The sequence below is a fragment of the Marmota marmota genome, unplaced genomic scaffold (genome assembly GCF_001458135.2).
Source record: "Marmota marmota marmota unplaced genomic scaffold, marMar, whole genome shotgun sequence".
Lineage (NCBI taxonomy): Eukaryota > Metazoa > Chordata > Mammalia > Rodentia > Sciuridae > Marmota > Marmota marmota.
The window spans coordinates 3,648,065-3,662,139 of record NW_026000081.1 but is presented as its reverse complement, the minus strand read 5'-3'; the positions used below and the strand labels follow the sequence as shown (position 1 = coordinate 3,662,139).

Here is a 14,075-nt window from a genome sequence, read left to right as displayed (position 1 = left end):
TGATGGGAGTGGGGGGAGGGGATATGGGGATAGGAAAGACAGTAGATTGGAACAGACATTATTACTGTATGTATATATGTGACTACATGACCAATATGATTCTGCAATATTTGCACTCAGAAAAATGAGAAATTATATCCCATCTATGTAGGAAATATCAGAGTGCATAAATGCATTCTACTTTCATGTATAACTAATTAAAACAAAAAATAAAAATAAAAATGTTTCTTATAGGAAGGAAAGGATAGGAAGTATCCAGACAAAGGTGTGTGTGGTAAATAGGAAAAGTTAATTAGCATAGATAAAGCTTAGAGAAATTAAATAAACATTGATATAACTAAAGCATAAAATGTACAAGTGAGAATAACAGGAGGTGAAGCCCAAGAGCTAAGAATGGAATAGATCATGTAGGGCCTGATAGTTAGAACTTTATCGTAAGAACAAAAGTCATTGAAGAGTTTCAAGCATAAATATGTCCTGGTTATGTTTTTTAAAAAAAATTTTTGTGGTTGTAGATGGACATAATGCCTTTATTTTATTTGTTAATTTTTATGTGGTGCTGAGGATTGAAGCCAGTGCCTCACACATGCTAGGCAAGCACTTTGCCACTGAGCTACAGTCCCAACCCTGTCCTGATTAGGTTTTATACACATTTTGGGGCTGCTATACGGAGAACAGTTCAGACAGAGCCAGTGGTGAATACTAGGAGAGCAGATAATAGACTTTTGAAGGAATGTGGGCAAGAAATAAGATGAGATGAATAGATGAATTTGATAATGCATGACTCAATCCTTATACAATCTTTATAACTTTGTGACTGAATGTATGTTGGGAGTAAAGCACAGACTAGAGTTAAGGAGAAGGCCCAGGTTATGGCTAGGAACCTGGTGTTATCACTCACTGATATGGGGAACAAAGAAGATATAATGGTAAATTTCATTTAAATCTTCGGAAGATATAATGGTGAGTTGTGTTTTGTACACGTGAATTACTTTTGGTAATTATGACACTCAAGAGAATGTCTCTTCTGCTTCTTCTATGCCTCAGGGAAAAAAAATGCAAAAGATTGTTGGTTTGTCTACAGACTACCACTGTGATGAAAGGTTTTGCTTTCGGGAGATAGGACATGCTACATAAACCGTCAAGAGCAGAAACTGATTTCTTTTTCATACTCTTCTTTGAGTTCTCTACATTTTTCTTTGTATTAGATATATTCTAATTTTCTGATTTACAAACCATAGTTGTCAAAAAGAATTCAGTCTACCTTTTTTTTTTCTAACCCAACGAACACAGTATGGTTCTCAACTTCTTAGATGGGCAAAATGGTATCAATCCCTGGTATTCACACTCTTCTGTAATCTGCCCCCCCCCCCCGCCTTGAGTGTGGGCTGAACTTTTTGACTCACTTCTAAGGAATAGAATACAACAGAACTGATGTGCTGGCACTTCTGAGTTAGGTGATACAAGGACCGTGCCTTCTGTTTTAGATGCTCTACCTCATGCTCTCTCCTGGACGTCTCACTGTAGAGAAAAGTAACTGCCATGTCATAAGGTAACCCCGTGGAAAGCAGGCATGGTAGAGATCTGAGGCCTGCCAATAGCCACATGAGAGCTTGGCAGTGGATTCCCTTCTAATTGACCCTGGAGATAACTGCAGCCAAATGTTTGTTTTTCTTGGCCACTAAATTTTGGACTAACTTATTATGCAGCAATAATAGCTAATAATCTTGTCTTGCTGACAGGGCTATTGAGTTGAGTCATGGAAAAAGAGTGAAGTATAGGAATGAGAAACTTGAGGTTGAGACCGTAAGGTATTTTATTTATTGAAGAGTTAAAATAATACATTAACAAAACTCATCGGATAGAAAAATAACACTGGAACGTTTCTGAAAGTGATTATCAGCTAACCTACCAGAGATACTAGTACTGCTGAGTTTCTCCATGGCTGTGTGACTCAAAGGCTAAGAGACTGGCTGAAGTAAAAATAGGAATCACTGTACATTTTTTTTTTCTGGAAAGGCTTACAATAAATCAACAAGGCACTTTTGAATAAGAAAATGAAATGAAACTTTGCCTTTGAAGAGAGTACTTTGTCTTTCTTATAGCCAAGTCCCCTGGTCAAAAGAAAACAGTTACATTGTGACAGACAATAATCTAGTGAGCCTGACTGCAGAACTCTCTTCAGTCTGTCTCTCGTGTGACTTTGTAGAGCGGACGGCATAACTTAGAGGCCGGGGAGGGATTTGACATTGAGGAACATGCAAACATTCAAATCCTGAAACTGCCCTTTGATCTTGAGCCACCAGGACCACAGATCCTCTTGGCCCCTCATGTCTAAAAATCACCCAGGTATGTATCACCACCTTGAGGGACATGGCTGTTGCCATCAGTAGGTGCAGGGTTGTCTGGCTGTCTGAGATGTGAAGCTCCTGGTCTGTACCCTCTTCTCTGGTTGTTTAAGACAGGGACCCCAACAAGGAAGAGATGAGAGGAGGACAAAGATGCCAGTCCAGAAGGTGATCATTCAGGGCTTCATGCTATAAGTGGTTTTGTATTTTCAGAGATGAAACAAGTCTCTTCAGCATAGCTCAGTGGCAGGTCACAGCCCTAAGGCCTGGCTGGTTTTGTCAATCTGGCAGTTCAGGGTTAATGCAAAGGACATCCCCAGTACCTGAGAAGAGAGTTGGGAAAGTGTGAGACCTTCGTAAGAGAAGCCATTTCCACCACAACACCCGGGATTGGCTCCACAGGAAAAGAGTGTATCGATGACAGCCACCCCTCTTCCCTCGACCCTTCTCGATTCCCGATTCCCTCTCGGGAGCTCTTTCTTTTAGCTTAAGAATACAAGTGGGCAGAGGAACGGGGACAATGATGACGAGGCACTAAATTATAAAGTATTGGGACATCTTCATACGCTGCCACTGGCAGAGTCACATTCTGCTTAACTGAACATCATGCAGTGAGTCATCTCTACCCATGCCCTGTGACTTTTTGGTTTCCGGGCAGAGAAAGGTCATTTTTCTCTGAGCTTCTTTATTATGTCTTAAATAATCTGTCATGTACCTAATAGTTCGATAGAAACATGTGAAAAGTATCACACAAAACCAAAAATGACCCCCCCAATTCACCCTTCATTGGTCAAACTAAGCCTAGAGAGAAAGAGGAAAATGATTATGATTTTCATCAAGTGTCTTAGCATATAAGGCCAATTTATCAGGTGGATTCTTTTATTGATCAGTCTTTTCCACACCAGCTGAGTTAGGGAGCAAAATAGTGTTCTGCTTGGCAGTTTTCAATGACTGTGAATCATTCATATCTCGAAGGGACCCGTTGAAAGATAGATGTTTTATGGCATACATTCTGTATGCCTTAAATCAAATCAATAATAACGTCATTTGCTACTTGACTAGGGAAATTTATATTCTAATTAAAATAGATAGCATTTATTGTACAGATACTGTGTACCCAGTACTGTTCTAAAACTTTATGTGACTTAACTCATTTAATCCTCATAGTTATTCCGGGATTAAGTTCTTACCTGAATCACACATACACAGATGGTGATGATTCCGATATACAAGAAATTGGAGTGGAACCACAGTTGTGCTTTTGTATAGCAACCCTAGAAAAAAAATTACAGGTACAAATAATACTATTTTATGATTCAAATTTATCAGGAGGATTATTTGGGAAAATAGTTTGTGTTTTGCCTTATGACATCAAAGAGAATTAGGTACTATATTTTTATTTTCTTTGCATGGATAAAGAAACATGCAAAACGTAAAGAGTATTAAAATACATATTTTTCTGTTGGCATTATCATTACAGTGGCACCTAATGTCAAAGTCCTAGGTTCTTACCCACTGAGTTAAACTAGCTTCCAAGAGGAGAGTCAGAAGTAAATGTCTTCATGTTCTTTGAACACTCAGTGCTGATTTAAGATCAACAAATGGGGATATAGACTATGTAATCCTAAAATTAGTTTGCATTTTAATTTCTGCTTCAACAACCAATAAATCTATCATAGCCTACCAAGCTCCAGAGTGTTGGTTGGTAAGTACTCTACTTTTTCCTCCACAGACCTAAAAAGTTTTGTAGATCTCCAAACAACCTCAGGAGTGGGTAATGTGGAGTGAGGACAGGATCTTAGGAAATTGGTGTAGTTAGAGAATGACTTTGGCTTCTTCTTTGAGCGTATTCTGGAGGTTCAAATTAAGAGGAGGTTTTTAGCAATCCCATGGACTCTTTCTCTCTACTCATCATTCCTTCATTTTTCATTCATTTCACTAAGGGGCCAGGTCCTGCCATCTCCAAGGAAGGAATAGAGAAACAGGTGAAAGGACTAGTTCTTCTACCTCAATCCCATACATTTTACTTTCAACCTTATGGAGATATACCTCTTGCTCGAGAAATATCTCAACAACCCTCTGCTACTTTCACACAAACTCTCACTATTCATACAGTTCAGTGTAGCAAGATTTTTCACAGTGTCTCTAGTTAATAAGCTTAATCCCCCCCCTTTTTTTTCCTCTTATTACCTGGTGTTGTCATCTGCTCTATCCTTTGTTCTAAGTTCCTTAATTTCCTGGTGGAAGTTCTAGTTAATTTATAACTGCAGTCCCCAAGGTAATTAAACATTTAAACAAAGAAGCCAATAACAGGAAAGTTGCTAGCAAAATTACCTGAATTTGTTGACCTTGGGGGCAAGATGCTGGTGGGCCATGGATCCAATCATTCGTGCCATTTACACCACAGCAATGAAGCTAAAAACCAAATCCCCCAAAAGGTATGGTTAGAAAGCCAATAGGAGGAAGACTGGACATTAGAGGAAATGGTGGGCCATTCAGATCTGGCTCAATAGCAAAAAGTCCAGAATTTGTCTACGACTCCTTGGAACAAAATACTTTCAAACCTGTTATATCATTTTAGTCACATAAGACCTCCATGAAATAGAAAGGGTATGTTTAATTTATTTGCATTCTAGAGATCAAGAATTACCTGCCCAGGAGACTCTATAATGGCGCGACCAGACTGATCACATCTTGACCCACTAGCCAGTCTTTACATCACAGAAAGCAGGACAATTGGACATTAGGCACCTGCTTACATCAGGCAGAGGAAAGTACTGGCTGTGATAGTCTTTCCATGACCTAGTACCTCATCCAGCTTCGAGATTCACAGGTCTTATGGGAAACAAAGACTCCCTGCCACCAAACTACTTTGAGGAAACAAGCTAGAAAATGAGAAACCCTACAGAACAAATAATTTAATTTCTTTTCATAGCACACAATGTGAACAAGAAAGGATACTATTTTCAAAGAAAATTAGACAATATCATCCACCTGTAATATATGGATCTGGTTTAGATCTCAATTTGAATAAATCAATTAGAATTTTTTTTGAGAAAATTCGGATAATCTGATTATAGACTATTTATTAATTATATTTAATGAGTGAAATGATATGAGATCTAGTACTTGTTTAAAAGTGTTCTGGCAGAGAAGTATAGGGGATTAGTTGAGAAGACACTGAAAAAAAAAATGTCATGGTAATGACATGGATCCAGAGATGCGTTTTGCTAATATTGTCTTTACCTTTGTATAATCTCTGAAAATTATATGCTAAAAAAGTTTCAAAACTAAATTGAAAAAAAAAGCAAAGAATTGGGGATCTAGAGAGGTTACGTGAAAATACAAAGGCCACCCAGTTCTGGTCTCTATGCTCTAATTCCTGTGTCATATCTTCTAGACTACATAGAGCCAGCATGTGGTCATAGTAGTGTTGTTTGAGGCACAGACTGTGCCTGCATAAGCCTTCCTAAATTTTCCTGTCCCTCAACATACCAAGGAAGGAATATAGAGTAAATTTATGTTTGTGGATGGACTGGGAATATGTGGAATGGTATCCTGGGAAGTTAGGTAACCAGCCTAATTTGGGTGCATAGGGAATTCAACATAGATTTCTTGTGTTTACACTATTGCTGTTTTCAGCAAAATATTGAAAAAAAAAACCTAAATTAATTCAATACAGTGTATTTGCATATTCTCCCCCATTCTCTTAGGGCTTAAACAATGATCCTGAGTTTGGACAGTAAAAGATGAAAGAGATGGTAGATGACTTAGTACCAATCAGACCTATTCCTGTGCTCCCTGGTTTGTGATAGCCAGGCATTATTCCTCAGGGATAAGGATCTTAGATTCTGAAACTTCCAGGAAAGGAAAGCTAGGACCAAGGCTGAAAAAATGAAGTCTGGGTTGATCTGAGGAGGATTCCTTCTGTACTCACAAATGATTGAATGGAGTCCCACGCCGCCCTGGTGCTGTTGTCTGAATAGTAACGTTGGATGCTTTCGGTCAGGCCGTCAGCCACATAGTTATGCAGCTGGGAACAGCACGTTCCAGAAAAGGAGACATTGTGAAAAACAGGTGAATTCAAGGAATAAGAAGTTTCTAGTATGGCTAGTGGATCCACTTGTTCCTCCCTCCCAAGTGGTCTCCTCAGGACTAGAGAAGTGATCGGAGAGAATGTATATATAGGAAAAAATACTAATGGTGAGAAGACATTAAAGAAAAAAGAATACATTGGACTTTTGTCCTTCTAGCACAAGGTTTTATGAAGGAGGAAAAGCGGTGATTAAAGCAAGGACTACACTGAGACAGATTTTCTCTGCTGTAAAATACACAGAGGAAAGAAAGTCAGAGGGAGAAAAAACCCATTTTGTTCTTTCCAGTAATCACTCATGGAACTTCTCAAAATACAATCGCCTTCATATTTTTCTATCCCAAATTACGATTAATCTCTTCCCTCCAACCTTCCATTTCATTTCCATCTCTATTGTAGGACTGACTGTGTGCCCAACTTCTTCTCCATGGGACACTCCCCACTTTCAACAGTGAGACAACAAGTCACATTCTTTATAACTTACCTTTTGCTCGTACAGGAAGAGCAGAATGGCCAAGGTCACTTCAGCAAGGAGGATAATCAGCAGAAGAACAAAGAACTGGGACAAAGCAGGCACATGCTTACAACACTGATCCCAGTTTTTGATCCACCCTTTGCCACCCTAGAAGCATCCAGGCAGGTCTCTGCACACCTGCAGGATATTCCTCTTCTCCAACACCTCAGATCTCCAAGCCTTCTATTGCTTTCTGAGGAATATATGTTCTTTTCCTACAACTGCACTCTAGAGGGTCAGGTCAACTGTCTTCTATCTTTATTCTCTCCTATACCTTGTGCCTACTAGAATACTATGCACATAGTACATATTCAACATCTTCTCTTGAATAAAGGAAGCAATTTAAGTATTAGTCTATTTCACACTAGAGAAATGTGGAGCTCTTTTTTTTTCATAATGCTTGAAGGCAAAACTTAAGCCTGAAAGGGCTCCTCAGTATGGTTACCAGATTGGGGGGGGGGGCAACTGTAAAGCTTCACATTCTCTTAGGGCTTAAACGTCTCTCACATTAGACCTCATGGCTGTAGCCAAGATCCTCACCTAACCTGGGCCACTCTTTCTATGGTGTATGTTGTGCAGATAAGAGTTAAAGAAGCATCTTCTGCTATTTGAGGAGGGCCACCATTCTCAGATCATTTTTCCATCAGTTAATGACTGTAAGTCAGGTCCTGAAGTACATTCCAACATGAGAATTTAAGCAGATGGATGACACTTGATTTCAACCAGATATGAAGCTAAATTTAAATGATATGAAGGGGAATTAGAATGAAAAGGGTCATTATTAACAATGTAAAATGGATGCCAAGGAAGATAGTAATAATGCCCTTGGGATCCCAGTCAGAAACAAAATACTATGGGTCTGAACAGACCTGGCTGACCTGAGGTGCTAACCCCATAATTCCCCTGTATCCATAGGTGATCTATCAAGAAACATATTATTTGGGACCTGAGGCATCATCCCCCCAGACTTAGGGCACCACATCTGCTATAAGGACTCACCGACATAAGCAGGCACTTATTCTCCTTGATGGAGCCCATGCAGCCCAAGAAGGCAACCACCATGATAATGGTACCCACGATGATGAGCACATTGCCCAGCGTGAGGAAGGGGAGTTTATGGAAGAGCACTCCAAGGTTGTTGTGGACCAAGAGGTAGATCCCAAAGCCCAAAATGCAGCAGCCACAGAACTGAAAGGAAAAATCCCACATTCTAAGGCAAAATGTAGTTTTTGAGTATTTCCTCATTCATATTCTCACACTCTTGAGATCAGAATCACATGTTTGCTTTTGTCCAATCAAGACTCTCAGGAACAATCTCTTTACCCAGCTTCCTCGTGCTCTTAGAAAACAGGAAATCCCCGCTTCCTCATAATGAAATTCCACTCATATGTCTTTCTACTCCATTTCAGATAGCAAAGAAAGGTCACCCCTATGAGTCACACATTGCCTTCATGGTGTACATGCTCGGATTCATGCTTACGATATCTTAGTCCTTGTCTCCTCAATTGCTCATACATCATCTTCCCTTTGGAAACTGACCATGAAGAGCATGTGCCCTACTTGAGGAAGTTCATCTTGCCAGGTATAAAGCTAGAGAAGTCCAACTTATAAGAACCTTCTCATAGTCAACCCATTCTGTATCTGAAATTTAGTTGCTGAATTTGGTACAGTGAAATCTGCCCCCAAAAGATGACTTCTCTTTCAATCACCTATTCTTTCAAGGGATTTAAAAAAAAAAAAAAAAAAAAAAGTACTGAATACTTAAATTGCAGTCTGTTTCTCACCTATAGATGGCAGCTGTGAGCAGCAAGAGTTTAAAGCCTCTAGAGACAAATGATACCTCCATTAATAACTGCATTTTTTTTCCAGTACTGTAGGTTTATAGAAGGAAGAGAAGGACAAATAAAAGGAAAAACAAAAAGGTATGAGATAGGTGTGGATATTTGGTGGCAGGATGGGAAGAAGAGAGCAAATTATTTCTCCTTTGCTCCTAGGCTTGGTGTGCTGGGCATGACCCAGGTACACTGAGGTTGAAGACTCCTTAGTACAGGAGAGAGAGGGACAGTTTAACTGGGGGTGTGGAGGTGTGTTAACTCAGCCATGCTCAAAAGAAACACACTTACCCAAAAGAGCAAGTTGAAGAAAAACAAGACATATTTCAACAATTTCAAAGTACTCATGCCCATGCTGGGAAAATCTTGGCCTAAAAAGTAGAAGGAAAAAAGGATGTGAGTAAGTGACCTGGTTTTGCAAGGGGGAACTGTGGACTCAAAAACACAAATGTTCAAGGTTCAAGGGTCACCAGCATCATCTTGGGTTTGAGCTATGACTGTTCTCTGGAAAGTTCCCTCATAGTCTCTGCTCTCTTAGTTTCTGAACCGGGAGCCAATTGGCTCATCTTCAATGTTCCAATCCAGCAAGGAATTCTTAATACTGAATTCAGCACTGTAGGAGGAAACAATGGAGCCATTCTTTGAAGAGGATGAGTCACACTGATACAGACCAGATCAGTGTTTTCAATCATGGGCAGCATTAGTGACTAGTGCCTGGGCACTTGCTTAAAAAGGCAGCTCCTGGGGTAGGGATTAATTGACTGGTCAGTAAGCCACCAAGAATGCCAGAGGCTTGATCATTTGGTTTCATAAATGCCCTGAGATTCATATGCATTTCAAGTTTGGTCTGCAAACCTCTCCATATGAAATGGGAGGCAACATACCTATGCCTCATTCATTGTTTTATTGCAGAAACATTTACAGTGTTTTCTGTTCTTAGATGTTGTGGGAGATGTGACTAAACAGTAGCCGTCAGTTCCTCTAGAAGATGTCAATCTTACAGCAGAGATGAAACAACCCAATAAGTATGCAATGGAGAAGTGAAAAGAGAGAGCAGTGTGAACCTGATTTTAAAAAAGAATAGAATATCATTTTCTCAGTGAGGACATTAATGTCCAGACACTGGTTCTTGATTCTAGAATCAGATAGAAATTTTTGAATTTTCTCTCAGAGATAACAAGATCTTAAAAAGTGACACATGTTTTAAAACTGTGCAGAAAACTTACATAAAGCAAAATGTCAATTTATTGGGGTTTTTCCTTATTAAAACTGCCTTTTCCAGTGTATGAGTTTCCTGTACCATCCACAGTGCTGTCTCTGCATTGCCAAGGTAACCAAGAATCACATGGGCATCATAAATAAGCCATAAAGAAGATATTTCTATTGCATAGAAGTAGAGTAAATGTCTCTACTGAAAACACCAAATATCCATCTCTATCTCATATCTTTTAATTTTTCCTTTCTTGCTTTGAACCTCAGGATTATTCCTAAATTTATATCATTACCTTAATTAAGTAGAATAAAATTAATTCAGTTACAAATGCATATGAATATGCTGAGGAGGCTTAAAAATATGTATGACGATTTACTGTTCAGGTTTTCAGATCAAACTTGAATTCACCTCTCATGTATGCCATCAAACAACTTTGTGTACGTTGGAAACAAAATTAACATTTCTAATTACAATTTTTTTCCTATGTAAAATGGGATCAGTACTTATACCTCATGAGGTGATGTGAAGATTGAGTGAGGTTATCAGAGAGACCAGCATACGACATGACCAATACACAATAAATGGAACCTGTATTATTTAGTCTTAAAGGACCACTCTGTTATTAGAAGTGGATGATGGATTTATATAAATCCCAGACCTTTATTAGTATCATGCTGACCAAATATCTGATGGGCTTAAACACATTTATGGGTGAACAATCTTATTCTTTTTATCTAGAATATTTTTATTAATTTAATTCTTAGAATGTGACATATAGCAGCCCTCATTCCCAGATTCTTGCAGATCCTTACTGTCACCCTTTGCACAAGATGTATCAAGAGATAAAATACATCAAGTCTCAAAGTGATGAAAGAGAATTTCATGGAGGTAACATTCAAGTTGACACATTCACATGGGTGCATCCCCTTGAGCAACCAAACATAGACTGTCATGATTCTCTATACCCTAGAGTTGCACTGTGGCTCCTGAACATTTGAAATCTGGCTAACTTAAATTAAGATGTGCTTTGTAAGCATAAAATATACACTTAGTACAAAAAGACTATATTAACTTTATATGTGGTACCTGTTAAAATGCTAATATTTGGCATATATTGAGATAACTAAGCTGTATTATTAAAATGAACTTTACCTTTTCCACTTGAATTTTCTTAATGTGAAAATATGAAATCATTTGTGGATAAAATGAGGGAATTATTAAAATCATCTTTAAAAATGTGGTGAAGAGAAGGATTGACAGAGGATGAGGAATCCAGCTGGAGCCTCAATTTTCAAAATATCAGTAAAGAATTTAAAGACAATATTTTTGCTTTTGTAATTTTTAAAAGCTCTAGCATTATTTTAATGTTTCACAGTTTATGAATCTCTTCTTAGACAATATCCCATTCTTTTGGAATTCTCTCAAGAAAGTTTATTGCAGATTGTGTTTTCAAAAAAAAAGAAAGAAAGAAAATATAAAATCACATATTTGAGATGTTTGTCTCTTGTCAAAACTGATTAACATGGACCAGATTTATCCTCTCTCCTGAAAACAAAAATGTACAGATTATAAAATGATAGCTTCCAAGACACTGGACATAAAAAAGTGAAGGACAGTACCATTCAAAGATGGGAAGTAAATGATGTGTATGTTTGGTTGCCCCAGCATAGTGTATTGCCGGTTTTCAGTCCATAGGTCAGAGAGGGAGATCCTGCAAGATTCCCTGAGGAGACCAGGGCAGCTGAGGTTCCCAGGACAGAGTGATATAGAAGAGAAAGCTGCTCAGAGAACAGACACCAGAGATCTGCAGAGGAGGCCTGTATTAGCTGCCTATCACTACAGAAACAAATTACCACAAAATCCATGCTTAAACACCACCAATTTGTTCTCTGAAAATTGGAATTCTGATTGGAGTTGCTAGCAGGACTGCAGTCCTTCTGAAGTGTTCAGGGAAAGAATCCATTTCTGTGCCTTTGTCAGTTTCTAGAAGTCACCTGCATACCTTGATCCCTTCCTTACATCACTCCAGCCCCTGTTTTTATCGTCACATTTGCTCTTTTCCACTCTTAATATCCTGCTTCTTTCTCATAAGGACCCATTTATCTAGTCAGAGCCCCCTGGATAATCCAGATCTTGCCTCTGTAGTAGAGACCATGTAGCTCAACTCTCACCACTGCTTCAGTTCCATCCAACCAATTTTATAAGTTCATCCCAAAAGAATCGAACATTTTCCCAGGTAACTTAAGCACCTAGAACAAAGTGCAACAGGATTTATAAAAACACTAAAATATCCAGTACCCAGCAAGGTAAAATGAACAAAGTCTGGATTTGCTAAAAATACCAGGCATGCCAGAAATATGAAAGTACAACCCATAATGCTGAGATCAATTGATCAGTTAAAGTTGATCCAGATGTTAGATTAGTAGGTAATGTCATTAAGCCAGATTTTCAAAAAAACTTATATAGAGGTCTAGAAAATATTTTTTAAAGGCTCAAACCAAACTTCTAAAGATGAAAGTGCAATGTGTGAGATGAAAAATACACTGGGTTGGATTAATGAAAATTTAACATCACAAAAGAAAAGATTATGAACTTGAGGACAATAAAAGCATCCCCAGTGAAACAGAAAACATATACATATATTTAAGTGAACAGAGAATCATGAGAATCATGACCATTTTTAGTGTCATATGTATAATTGCAGTCCCCAAAGGAGGAAAGAGAAAAGAGTAGAGAGAGAAAAATATTTGAAGTAATAATAACTTAAACAAACCCTGAATTTGATGAAAATAATTTACCCACATTACCAAGAAGTTCAATGAATTCCAAGTACAAGAAACAAAGAAATCAACGCCAAGTCACTTTATAATCAAATTGCTGAAAACCCATGATAAAAGTAAAATCTTAAAATGGCCATAGAACAAAAGATATGTTAGGTACACAGGAACAAATATAAGGATAAGGGCAGATCTGGAAAAAAATGTTAATCCAGAAGATGGTGGCATAATATATTTAAAATACTAAGAGCGAAATGTTTTTGTCTGAGAATTCTTTTTTTAAAAAAAATATTTTTTACTTGTAGATGGACACAATAACTTTATTTTATTTATTTATTTTTATGTGGTGCTGAGGTTCAAACCCAGGACCTCACATGTGCTAGACAAGTGCTCTGTCACTGAGCTACAACCCCAGCCCCTGTCTGAGAATTATATACCAAATAAAAATATATTTCAAAAATAAAGAAAATGCAAAGACTGTAACATATATAAAAGCTAAAAAAGAAAATGTCATTACTAGATCCATGCTGCAAGAAATATTAAAGGAAATTCTCCAGGAGGAAGAAAAATGAGACCAGAAGAACAGATCTATGCAAAGGAATGAAAGGCATTAGAAATCATAACTGTATGGATAAATATATTTTATCATCATTTAAATATCTTTAAAGGTTACTGGTTGGGTGCAGAGACTGAGGCAGGAGGATTGCAAGTTCAAGGCCAGCCTGGGCAAATTGGTGAGATCTTGTCTCAAAATAAAAAATAGAAAAGGGATGGAAGTGTAGGTCAGTGGTAAAGTATCTCTGGGCTTAATCCCCATGCCACAAAAAAAAAAAAAAAGAGGGTGGGAGAAAAGGAGAAACAGATAATCTATTGTCTGATATCTAATTTGAAATTAATTTGCAGTGGTGTACAACAGTAATCCCAACCACTCTGAAGGCTGAGGTATGAGAATTGCAAGTTCAAGACTCACCTCAGCAACTCAGTGAGATCCTCAATAACTTAGCAAGACTCTGTCTTAAAATTAAAAGGGCTGAGGATTGTAGTTCAGTGTAAAGTATCCTGGGGTTCAATCCCAAGTAATGCAAAATGAAATTAAAAAATTATAAATAAATAAGTAAAACTCATTTGGGTCTTCAAAGGACTTAGAATAGTAAAAAAATAATTTGATACAAAACAGAGTTAGAAGTGAAATACTATTTAATTTAATTGCTTTCTGTTAAGTCACAGCATTAAAGACAACATAGTATTAATGTTAATCAATGGAACAGAATAGAGAACCCAGGCATATAAAGATAACT

At 37.9% G+C, this 14,075-nt stretch overlaps 1 protein-coding gene across 2 annotated transcripts in view; it reads right to left on the bottom strand.

Moving 5' to 3' along the window:
- Positions 1-1,798: 1,798 nt before the first annotated feature.
- The window catches only part of Cd53 (CD53 molecule), a 21,949-nt gene continuing 9,672 nt past the window's right edge, over positions 1,799-14,075 (bottom strand). For both annotated transcript variants that reach the window (XM_015505110.2, XM_015505109.2), the window contains 7 exons: positions 9,079-9,158; positions 7,955-8,143; positions 6,926-7,000; positions 6,286-6,381; positions 4,683-4,763; positions 3,539-3,622; positions 1,799-2,671 (listed from right to left, as the gene is read on the bottom strand). In XM_015505110.2, the coding sequence (XP_015360596.1) occupies positions 2,600-2,671; positions 3,539-3,622; positions 4,683-4,763; positions 6,286-6,381; positions 6,926-7,000; positions 7,955-8,143; positions 9,079-9,141 (660 nt within the window). In that variant the 5' untranslated portion in view covers positions 9,142-9,158 and the 3' untranslated portion in view covers positions 1,799-2,599. The remainder of the gene's footprint in view (positions 2,672-3,538; positions 3,623-4,682; positions 4,764-6,285; positions 6,382-6,925; positions 7,001-7,954; positions 8,144-9,078; positions 9,159-14,075) is intronic.